This window comes from Coregonus lavaretus, assembly GCF_964263955.1.
Source record: "Coregonus lavaretus genome assembly, chromosome: 33".
Lineage (NCBI taxonomy): Eukaryota > Metazoa > Chordata > Actinopteri > Salmoniformes > Salmonidae > Coregonus > Coregonus lavaretus.
In genome coordinates this window covers 15,718,567-15,731,236 of record NC_140020.1, presented here as the reverse complement: position 1 = coordinate 15,731,236, position 12,670 = coordinate 15,718,567, and the positions used below count along the sequence as shown (strand labels likewise).

Here is a 12,670-nt window from a genome sequence, read left to right as displayed (position 1 = left end):
AGCCTCACGTACCAAGCTTCTAGATCCCTCAAACTCAACTCTGGACCTCGAAGCCAGTTCCACTGCATTCTTTCATTTTCCCCCTCTAATCAGGGACGGATTTAGACCTGGGACACCAGGTGTGTGCAATTAATTATTAGGTAGAACAGAAAACTAGCAGGCTCCGGACCTCGTAGAGTAAGAGTTGAGTACTCCTGTTCTAGATATTACTGTACACCAGTGGTATTCAAAGTCGGGTTCGTGACCCCTAGTGGGGTCGGGGGGTTAACTGCAGTGGGGTTATGTAAATTCTATTTTTCTGTATTTCATTTTCAATATTTGCAAACATATCTAAAAATATGTTTTCACTTTGTCATTATGGGGTATTGTTTGTAGATGGGTGAGAAAATAAATCAATTTAATCAATTTTGAATTCAGGCTGTAACACAACAAAATGTGGAATAAGCCTAGGGGTATGAATACTTCCTGAAGGTACTGTACATATGCCACACAAGGGCAGCTTAGGTCATCCTTGTGTAACACACACACACATGTTGTCCTATTTAGAAAATGGAGGTGTGAGTAATGAATAAATGTTTGCTGTATTTCCCCTCCATTTGTCTCCGGGGTGAACTAGAGGACAGGGTGGGTGTGGCCGGGCCACATTTTAAGCTGATTTAATGTTTCCGTGGTAACTGGCCTTGGTCCTAGTTAAACCCTACATAAAGTATTTCATCAGCCGGCTGCACACTCTCTCTGTGTGTGTGTGTGTGTGTGTGTGTGTCTCTCTCGCTTACTCCCGCTCTCTTTTACTCCCTCTCTCCTTTCCTTCATCCATCTCTCTCGCCCTCCTTTCTCCGCATCTCCCATCTGGCTGGCCACACTCCTCCCAGTTGTCTGACAGATTAAAGCAGGAAGGGGTCTGTTGGCACAGGCCTCTGTTTGATAGTAATTGAATTGCATTTCTCCAAAGTGCCAGGCCAGCAGATGTGATGCTGTGTGTGCGCGTGCATGTTTGTGTGTGTGTCAGCACGTGGTGTGTGTGGGGTTGCCGGGTAGGGATAGCAGAGCAGCAGCAGCAGCATGGCTGGCCTAATATCTCCTGTCATCGTGTAACAAACATCTCCACGCTACAGCGAAGACCTTTGCCGCCTCACATCCCTGCTGCCTGACAGCCTCAGTCACAGCCAATCACATTAAAAGCCCTCAGTCCCCCGCCCCCCTTCCCTCCATTCCTCCATCCGCCTCTCATTTCTACATCTGAGTCATTAAAAAATGAAACATAAAAATGCTGCGATCCGACATGGAAAGTGCATTTGCCTCGCCAGCGTCTTGTGTTTGACAGGTTGGATAGGTCATTACTACAGCCAGAGTGAGTGGAGAGTAGGAGGGATAGAGGGCATGGACAGAAATAGAGAGAGAGGTTATGTCTGGTGCATGAGGGAGACATTCTTCGGGAAAGGGAGAGCAGCCAGCGATTGACTAACATGCTAATATGCAATAATCGTGTTATAAAGGCAGGTTTGGAACACCTCCTATATGACCCCTATATACATTATAATTGAGCATTATGAGGTATTCTATGAATTATTGTTTTGTCTGATGTTGACTTGGAATGTGCTGTGGAATATGTGATTGTTTCATGGGTGTGGTTGTGTTTTGTGGTTCTGCAGCACACAGATGACAAGTCTGGGAAGGAGATCATCCTGGACGATACGGAGTGTCCTCTTCAGATCTTCAGAGACTGGCCCAACGACAGAGGTAGGACACCATAGCACTATGGGCCCCAATCATACCTTCAGATCCCGCTTGTAACTCAAGTTTTCCTGCACCTCTTCCATTGATAGCAATGCATGATTTACACACAGCCAAAAGCTAGTTTTAACTAACAGTGAATCTACACTGAGCAAAAATACAAACGCATCATGTAAAGTGTTGGTCCCATGTTTCATGAGCTGAAATAAAAGATCCCAGAAATGTTCTTTCCGGTTTTGTGCACAAATTTGTTTTACATCCCTGTTAGTGAGCATTTTGCCTTTGCCAAGATAATCCATCCACCTAACAGGTGTGACATATCAAGAAGCTGATTAAACGCCATGATTATTACACAGTTGCACCTTGTGCTGGGGACAATAAAAGGCCACTCTAAAATGTGCAGTTTTGTCACACAACACAATCCTACAGATGTCTCATGTTTTGAGGGAGCGTGCAATTGGCATTCTGACTGCAGGAATGTCCACCAGAGCATGTTCAGTATAGTCAGTCCATTGTTAGTAAGCATTGTATTGTTTTTATCTGAAATCCCCTGTCTATAATGCCCTCTCCTGTTAGCTCTGGTTCATAACGCAGCTCCATGTGTTTCAGGGGCCCTAGTGTTCCAGCTGAAGAAGAGACCTCCAGACTACGTGTCTAAGAAGGACAAGGGCCCCAGAGGGAAGGGCATGGATGGGCCCCTGCATGGGTCTATACCCCCAGAGAAACTGCCTTACCTGGTGGAGCTCAGCCCAGGTGCGTCACACACAGACCCACACGCACTGCAGATCACATGTATATACAGACACACACACTCTTGAACAAGAACATACACACACATTCCCAGCCGACGCAAATGCTGGCCTGTACTGAACTGCAGTATGTAAGTCAGAGTTAATTCTACTCACATAGCTAACAGAACAGTATAATCGCTGTGTGATTGTGCACTGACATTCACACACCAGTGGAGGCAATATGGACCAAACCTCCTGATGCCCTGAACTCTCTAGTCTCTTCTAACAAGGTGAGTGAGTGGGCCCTAGAAGCATCTCCTGCCCAGTCGACTGTACCTAGGCTTGGTCGATATCGAGATTTTCATGTCTCTCATCCCGGGATTTACTGTATTATTGGCATGGCACACAAGGGGCGCTAAAAGCGCAAGAAAAGCCTGTTTGTGCCTCTATTACCAGAATGCTAACAAAATTAGCACCAACTAACAACAAAATCACATAGAAGCTGTTAGCTAAATGCTAACGAGCGAAAACGAACATAAAATAATTGCAAGAGGGACAAATCCAGCTCATAAAGTTATACAAGCATAGCTAGTAGCTACCGAATCATTTTCGGTTTGTGGACATTTACAAGCAAAAGTGAACGAGACAAATTGTGCAAATGAACAAAGTTGTGATGCTGCTCTTCCTTTAGAAAAGCATGCATATATACACGGAGCAGAGGGGAGAAGAACAGAGTAGAGGAAAAAACACTAGTATGAAGCACAGGAAGAAAATGGCAGCTGTACAGATACCTTATCCAGAGCTTACCTTATCCAGAGCTTTTTGCATAGAAGTGGAACTTCATCACCTTGTGTGCCGCACAACAGAGACTCACCAATAGATGGAGAACGCTATGGACTGACCAGCTCCCGCTTTCTCCCGTTGTGCTATTTACAAACAAACACGTGACTGGCTCAACTGGTCTGGGGAACTACGGGAAACTTCATAATGTAAAATAATGTGACCGGTGAAATGAAGTTGCACAAGTTGACTGCAGGTATTAACTTAAGTAGCTACAAATATTCACATGTATTGATTTAACTTCAAATAGTTTTGACAGTATTGGAAAAACAATCCTGTTGCTTTTTCCAAATACCCTGGTATACGGTATATACAGTATACTTCCGAAGCTAACTGTACCCCCACTCGCGGAAGACACATTTCAGTTGAATGCATTCAGTTGTACAACTCACTAGGTATCCCCCTTTCCCTTTCCCACCAAGAGAATGCTTTCCGGTCTACAGTAGCGGGTGCTCTGATAGCCTAGGTCAGGGATGGGCAACTTTGATGGGGGTGTGGGCCACAAAAAAAATAAAATGGATCTCATCATTAGGGGCCGCAGTGTCTCGGGTCTGGGTACCCACATCCACCCCCCCCAAAAAAATAGCTGACATGGGCTAATTGACTGACTGCTGATGCACAACCAAATTTCGAAATTGCACCAGTGTTGAGACCCCGACTGAGTCCCTCTCCCCCAACAAAAGGCGTGGGCCACCAGTTGCCCATCCCTGGCCTAGGTGTTGTGTCCAGTACGATGGTCAGTCCTCACTGATGGGCTGACCCTAACAGCTGCTTGTTCCACTGACCCCCTGTCGTTCTCTCCTCTCTCCTCTCCTCTCCTCTTCTCTCCAACCTTACGACCTTGCAGTGCACTAACCCTGTCTCTCAGAACCATTTTTAACCTCCTCAGGGATTTCATTAGTTCTTAAAACATTTGAAGGTTTGCATACATTGACACAAAAGAGCGTGTCTCCCAGGCATGGGTTCTCTGCTCTTTCTGCAGGAAAGGGATTCAAGGCGTGTGGAGGGTTTAGGTGAAAGCTGTGTGTTAGTGTGGATTCTGGAGTGTGTTTATTAGGTATTATTACTGTGTGTGTGAGGCGAAGAAGGGTGCTGCATTTTCTCCTTGGTGCAACATTTACACGCCCTGCTGTCTTCTCTCTCCTGGCTTCCTGTGGTGTGTTCTGTCTGTCCCTACTACCTACTGCTGTGTCTTACTGCTGTGTCTTACTGCTGTGTCTTACTGCTGTGTCTTACTGCTGCTGCCTCCTCTGCATGTCTGCTCACCTAGGGAGGGGGAATCACTATGGTTACTACGCCTTTCGGCACCACGAAGGTAAACCTACCTACCTACCACCCACGCCTCTCCTCCACTCCTCTCCACTCCACCACCAGACCCATCTACTGCTGTGTTTCTCTGGATATAAGTTGACTTGTGGTAGAACTTGCCCTTACGTACAGATCTAGGATCAGATTACCCTGAAGATGATTGATTATTCTAGTTTTGACCATTACAGTGATGGCAAAAGATCTGACCCTGTATCAGTGGTTAGGTGTTAGGGTCAACTCCTACCCACAGAAGTTGCGCTTTGGTACAGATCTAGGATCAGCTTCTCCACCCCAAATGCTGACCATAACAATTCCGTGAAATTAAACCTTGGATCATTGTCTGTGGGCAACTAAATGCTACTGGCCTGAATGCCTTTTTGTTCTGTGGCTCAGCCAATCAGAGCAGGGCCTCACTATCTAGGACGGGACCTTAAGTCAACTCCACTGCACTAAGCCACGTTTAGGGCCCCTGCCAGACATTATTGAGCTTAGCAATAGCAAGTGCTTTTTGCAAATGAGGATTTTCGCAAAAAGCATAGGATTTTCAGAAGATACATGTTTTTCCCAGACTTGTTAACTAATTTGCTGCTTTGCTTTTACTAAAATATGTTTCTACTAATCAAAATTAACAGATGATCTGGTCTACTTGTAGTTATGACAACATGGTTTTGTATGTCTATTTCCCCTCTATTATATGTATTTTGTGTGTGAAGTGTACGACTCTGTCATGTGTTGGTCAAAATCTCCATCTGTGCTGTAATGGTGTAGTGAGTGTGTGTAGTGAGTGTGTCCGTGTGTGTAGGGAGTGTGTCCCTCCCTGTGTGTGTGTGTAGTGAGTGTGTCCGTGAGTGTAGGGAGTGTGTCCCTCCCTGTGTGTGTGTGTAGTGAGTGTGTCCGTGAGTGTAGGGAGTGTGTCCCTCCCTGTGTGTAGTGTGTGTGTGTGCGCGTGTCCCTCCCTGTGTGTAGTGTGTGTCCCTCCCTTTGTGTGTAGTGAGTGTGTGTGTGTGTGTCCCTCTCAGTGTGTAGTGAGTGTGTGTCCCTCCCTGTGTGTAGTGAGTGTGTCCCTCCCTGTGTGTAGTGTGTGTGTGCGCGTGTCCCTCCCTGTGTGTAGTGTGTGTGTGTCCCTCCCTGTGTGTAGTGAGTGTGTCCCTCCCTGTGTGTAGTGTGTGTGTGCGCGTGTCCCTCCCTATGTGTAGTGTGTGTGTGTCCCTCCCTGTGTGTGTAGTGAGTGTGTGTGTGTGTCCCTCTCAGTGTGTAGTGAGTGTGTGTCCCTCCCTGTGAGTGTGTGTGTGTCCCTCCCTGTGTGTAGTGAGTGTGTCCCTCCATATTGTGAGTAGTGACTATCTCCTGGTCTCCACTATAGACGGCTCAGACTCCAGGGACAAACCAAAGCTCTACCGCCTGCAGCACAGTGTCACTGAGGTGGGCTCAGACATTACAGACGACGGCTCCATCCAGGTAAGGACCTGCCCTTCCTCTGTGTGCGTTTGTGTGAATGGTCACATGCTACATTGATATAGCCGTAAATTACTATCATAGACTGGACTGCAAGTTAGCTGAGCTAAAGGTTTAGTAATACTGAGTGTCTCCCCCTCTCCTCCCTCCAGCTGTTTGGTCCAGGTATTCTGCCCCACCACTGTAACCTGATGCACACTGAGGGCCTGGTGACGGTGACGCCACACAGTCTGGAGGCTGAAACCTACGTGGATGGCCAGCGTGTCACCGAGACCACCGTGCTGCGAAGCGGAGCCACACTGCAGTTCGGAGCCTCGCACGTCTTCAAGTTTGTGGACCCCAGCTACGACCACAGCATGGGCAAGGGAGGGCCCGGACCAATGATGAGAGGCAGGCACAAGTCAGGGTAGGTGGGGGGAGGGAACTCATAAACACACACTGTGGCCGCGGGAAGATTTTGATTTTATTTATTAGGATCCCCAACATAACGAAAAATACATTAGACAAACTACTTTACAATTTACATACATTTTAAAAACATTAACATGTAGTGTGTGTGTGTGTGTGTGTGTGTGTGTGTGTGTGTGTGTGTGTGTGTGTGTGTGTGTGTGTGTGTGTGTGCGCATCTATCAGTTACACATATATGTCAGGACATACACACAACAAGTAGGTCACATGGGGAGAGGCGTTGTGCCCTGAGGTGTTGCTTTATTTGTAATTTTTTAACCAGGTTTGCTGTTCACTTGTGCTATATGAGATGGAAGGGAGTACCATGCACTCATGGCTCTGTGTAATACTGTACATTTTCCTTGAATTTGTTCTGGACCTGGGGACTTTGAAAAGACCCCTGGTGGTAAGTGTGTGTGTCAGTGCTGTGTGTAAGTTGACTATGCAGAAATGTTGGAATTTCCAGTTTCTTATAAAAACAAGAAGTGACGCAGTCAGTCTTTCCTCAACTCTTAGCCAAGACAGACTGGCATGCATAGCATTTATATTAGCCCTCTGATTACAATGAAGAGCAAGACATGCCACTCTGTTCTAGGCCAGCTGCAGTTTAACTAGGTCTTTCTTTGCAGCACTTGACCATATAGACTGGACAATAATCACGATAAATAAAACTAGAGCCTGCAGCACTTGCTTTGTGGAATGTGGTGTCAAAAAAGCAGAGCATCTCTTTACTACGGACAGACATCTCCCCATCTCTACAAGCAAGATGTTTTCGGTTGGGGGGGGCGTTATTTTATTTATTTTTAGGGGGAGCTGAAGCACCCTCAGCCCCTTTACTTCCATGGCTTTGACACACACTTGCACTGGCCTACAAATGTAAACACATTTGGAAGGTTAGCTCGCCCATCCCATTGGTGATGACAGGAATGGCTTTGAATGGGCCCAGGGACAGGAAGCAGTGGAGAACTGCTGAAACCAGTGTCATCAGTCTCAGGATGCATCTCTCAGCTGCCTGACTGAACAGCACAATGGTGGCTCTCATCTGTGTTCTGAACACACCATGACAGCACAGCTTCCTGTTTACACATGCCTGCCAGCCACCAGAGATGACATCATGTGCATCCCTATTGGAACCTTATTCCCTATATAGTGCACTACTTTTGACTAGGGCCCTGGTCAAACTAATGCACTATAAAGGGTATTGAGTGCCATTTGAGACGCAGACGTCTTCTCCCTGTAATAACCCAGCCATGGCCTACCTGCTAGTCATTTTGGTCTAGAACCCTGTGGCCTCAGTACACCTTAGTGCAAGAGATTTCTTCTGATAGTTGAATCTTTAGTCAGAGCCTATATCCTGTCAGCTATCCTATCCACCTCTCTGGCGCAGGCTTTACGTCAGTGCTGCTGAATTCCATTTGCAGGATTCGAACCTTCTCAAGGGTGTTAGTTTGTGTGTGTGTGTGTGAGAGAGACTCGTTCCCTGTGGGTGGGATGTGACTCCAGTCCTGTAGTTGACCACATCGCTGCCGTGAAAACAGATGCCACATGGGCGGGAGGGGGAGGTGCCATCTGGGCGCTGCAGGTTTAGCTCTAATTTAACTCTGGCTGCAGATGGAAGGGGAGAGAGGGAGCAAAAAAGAGAGGGAGGTAAGGAGAGCGTGGGGGAAAAGAGCGAGGAGGTAGGGAGAGGGTATCAGAGGGACATAAAGGGAGGGGAGAGAGGGAGCGGAAGTGCCAGAATTAAAAAAGAGGGTGAAGAGGTAGCGAGAGAGTTTGGTTATGGCAGGCGAGGGACTGACAGGCTGGGGCTGTTGTAAGGACACTAATCTGATCAGTGTGGGCTGGCAGGCTGGCAGGCTGGGGTGTGGCCTGCAGTGCTGTGTCATTGACGAGGCAGGGAGGACCAGTAACCTGGCACACACACACACTCACACACACATACAAACACGCACTCAGATCACTGCTGCAGCCTCCTCTGCTCACTACACACACTACTCCAACCAGAGGGAGAGAACAGCACGGCGGGTACAGGACGGGGACAGTTCCAGTGTGTCCTACACTGCCAGGTGAGACCGAGTAGGGTCTTTCTATGGTTAGACAGTTGTAGGGCAGGGGATCTAGGCTACTTCTCACAGAGGAGAATGTGTAGCATATGTGGATTATGGCTGGATAGGAGGTCTGTAGTAGATGACTGGAGAATGACCTTCTAGGCTCTCATTGACAGTAGTTGTATGAGGATTCATAAGAAGATTACTATATTAGCATGATGTTGTCAGTCGTTAGGCTTCCAGAGTGCATTTAGTGAGCGGAGACTGCCTGACTGACTGTGGACTGTGTTGTTGATGTAGATCCAGTAATTAGAGGGTCATTAACTCGGTGTATATCTGGGCTTTAGTCTAATGACAGAATCCCCATGATTTTAATTTGACCAGGCACGTTGACTTAATGTATAACATTTGGACTGAACGATGGGCTGGTTAATTTATTAATGTTTGTGGATGTAGTGGAAAGCCTTAATCCGCCGTTAATGCTGTGGCCTGATGTTAGAGAGGATGACATCTGGGTGGGAGAGGAGCGAGGGAACGAGGGAGTGGAAGAACAGAGAGGTGAAAAGAGCGAATAGATGAAAGGACTTCAGCTTTCGGGACAGTTCTGATGGTTCTGGTGGATTTCTTGCTAGTTCTACATGGGACTCGTATGTTTGCAATGGGACCTCATGCTTGCATCCAATAATTCCATTGCTTTGAACAGCAATGGAAATCAAATGACCCCATAGTCTGAGTTTGAACTATGTATGGAACTTTGTTGTGATTGAAAAAACTTTTGACTGATTGAGTAGTTACGCTGAACCAGTCCCCTCTGGTCAATAACACAGCTTTCAGTAAGAGATGCTACAGTCACATGTTACCCTCCGGGTAGACTGGATGGCTATACTGTAGAGATCAGGATGTGTGTGTCCCCTCTTGTCATGGGGCAGCATATGAAATACTAAGTCCTTTTCTTTAGAACAGACAGCTCTCATACACAGCCACACTGTATGACTCTGGGCCTGTCATTGCATGTCACCACTAATGTGGTTAACTGGATTCAATTAAAATGTAGCTATGGGGTATATTTAGCTACACATGTGTTCTAGTCACTCATTTGCAGTGACGGCTTGCACCGTCGGCCCCCGTGTAGCTCAGTTGGTAGAGCATGGCGCTTGCAACGCCAGGGTTGTGGGTTCGAATCCCAGGGGGGCCAGTATGAAAATGTATGCACTCACTAACTGTAAGTCACTCTGGATAAGAGCGTCTGCTAAATGACTAAAATGTAAAATAATGCCAATGGAAGGGAATTTCTGGGATTCTGTTGACTATCCCAGTCCTAACATGGGTGGCGGAGTGTGTGTGTACATATATATGTGGCTGTAAATAAGACAGACTGTGTGTGTGGGTGTTCCTGTATATGAGACTGTGTGTCTGTCTGTCTGTCTCTGTGTGTGCGCGCCTGGTATGTGTGCGTGGTGCTGTGGATTATGTCTGAGCTCCTGTCATTCATTCCCAGTAATGAAAGTCCCTCCTGCGCTGCCTGGGGGATGTTCTGTTCCTGATTATATTGTCTCTCTCTGTCCCTCTCTCTCTGTCCCCCTCTCTCGGTCCCTCTGTCTCTGTCCCGCTCTCTCTTTCTTTCTATCTCTCTTGTTCTGTCCATCTGTCACGCAGAAGTGTTCCTGAGACGTCCTTTGACCTGCAAGGGGACCTCCACAGTGGGACGACCCTCCCCACCAGCAAGGTACAGTAACTCCGCCTCCATGTCAATGTTTGTCCCTTGGTACTCTCTGCACTACTTGTGTGTTTTTTTTTATAAATGTGATTGCGGTCAGAGTGTTTCATATGTTTGTGTAATTGGTGTGTTTTGAGGGATCTTAAAGCCATCATAATTATCGTTGGGCTGCAGAACATTCGACCATGATGTGTGTTGCTGTGTTATTGCAGAGCTCAGCGAAGCTGGATATGGAGCGTTCAGCCAACGGCAGCGAGAGAGGCATGGTCAAACCCATGATCCGCGGGGAGCAGCAGGACAGCAGGTGAGACACACATCTGGAATCTCCACTGTAGTCAATTCAGTCCAAACAGTTAAAGCTAGGTCAGCTGCTACTAGAGACAGCATCTATGTGTTTACTGTGGTGCTGCCTAGAGAGCAGGTAACGTCATAACTCTGTCACGCTACAGTCCCCTTCCCTGTCAGACACACGATCTCCATCCATGCCTTGCGAGTCAGGGGAAACCCGAACCTCACTGAGCTGTACTGGGTCCCTTCATCAATAATACAGACCGCTGGGCCTGATGCGCACACACACACACACACACACACACACACACACACACACACACACACACACACACACACACTCTTGTACATGGTGTACACACATACGGCTGCTCACTCTGACGCACAGGGAAGCTCATGCTCTCACACACCGATGGACGCTCACACACACACATACATACACTACCGTTCAAAAGTTTGGGGTCACTTAGAAATGTCCTTGTTTTCTAAAGAAAAGCAAATTTTTTGTCAATTAAAATAACATCAAATTGATCAGAAATACAGTGTAGACATTGTTAATGTTGTAAATGGCTATTATAGCTGAAAACGGCTGATTTTTTATGGAATATCTACATAGGTGTACAGAGGCCCTATCAGCAACCATCAGTCCTGTGTTCCAATGGCACGTTGTGTTTGCTAATCCAAGTTGATCATTTTAAAAGGCTAATTGATCATTAGAAAACCCTTTGCAATTATGTTAGCACAGCTGAAAACTGTTGTGCTGATTAAAGAAGCAATAAAACTGGCCTTCTTGAGACTAGTTGAGTATCTGGAGTATCTCACTGGCCAATAAAAATAAAAGATTAAGATGGGCAGTCTGAGATATGGCTTTTTATTTGCAACTCTGCCTAGAAGGTCAGCATCCCGGAGTCGCCTCTTCGCTGTTGACGTTGAGACTGGTGTTTTGCGGGTACTATTTAATGAAGCTGCCAGTTGAGGACCTGTGAGGCGCCTGTTTCTCAAACTAGACACTCTAATGTATTGGTCCTCTTGCTCAGTTGTGCACCGGGGCCTCCCACTCCTCTTTCTATTCTGGTTAGAGCCAGTTTGCGCTGTTCTGTGAAGGGAGTAGTACACAGCGTTGTACGAGATCTTCAGTTTCTTGGCAATTTCTTGCATGGAATAACCTTCATTTCTCAGAACAAGAATAGACTGACGAGTTTCAGAAGAAAGGTCTTTGTTTCTGGCCATTTTGAGCCTGTAATCGAACCCACAATTGCTGATGCTCCAGATACTCAACTAGTCTCAAGAAGGCCAGTTTTATTGCTTCTTTAATCAGCACAACAGTTTTCAGCTGTGCTAACATAATTGCAAAGGGTTTTCTAATGATCAATTAGCCTTTTAAAATGATCAACTTGGATTAGCAAACACAACGTGCCATTGGAACACAGGACTGATGGTTGCTGATAGGGCCTCTGTACACCTATGTAGATATTCCATAAAAAATCAGCCGTTTTCAGCTATAATAGCCATTTACAACATTAACAATGTCTACACTGTATTTCTGATCAATTTGATGTTATTTTAATGGACAAAAGAAATTGCTTTCTTTCGAAAACAAGGACATTTCTAAGTGACCCCAAACTTTTGAACGGTAGTGTACACACACACACACACACCCAGAGCAGACTGGCACAATGCTGTACCAGCATGCGCAGGCCCTGCCTCTGGAGAGGTGTGCGTCGGTGGACAGTGGGGTGAGCGGGCCCTACGTGTGCTGGTTTACTGAGAGCCTCTGTCCTCCCCGCAGGTCCCAGGACAGCCTGAGCCCAGAACTGACGCTGCCGGCCAGCATAGAGTTCAGGGACAACTGTGAGTACTGCAACCACCTTCTCTACTGGAGTTGAGTACTGGCTCTCTCTTTGTCGTTCCTTCTCACACTCTTTCTTTTTCTTTGTTTCTAGCTGTTTCTCTTCTCTCATTCTTTTTCTATATCTCTCTCTCTCTTTATACTTGGTGTGTAGGCTGTCCACCATTCACATTACACATACAGCTGCATAAAGTGACAGTTAAATTGACAGTGTCTAACGATCATGATGTACTAACTCATATATACTATGTGT

The 12,670-nt window shown here is 46.6% G+C and overlaps 1 protein-coding gene across 1 annotated transcript in view; it reads left to right on the top strand.

Moving 5' to 3' along the window:
* Positions 1-12,670, top strand: part of LOC311108517 (afadin-like) — a 119,497-nt gene that overhangs the window by 66,859 nt on the left and 39,968 nt on the right. The window contains 7 exon segments of the mRNA XM_084151163.1: positions 1,653-1,740; positions 2,344-2,487; positions 5,977-6,071; positions 6,221-6,474; positions 10,220-10,289; positions 10,493-10,584; positions 12,358-12,419. Of these exon segments, the coding sequence (XP_084007289.1) occupies positions 1,653-1,740; positions 2,344-2,487; positions 5,977-6,071; positions 6,221-6,474; positions 10,220-10,289; positions 10,493-10,584; positions 12,358-12,419 (805 nt within the window).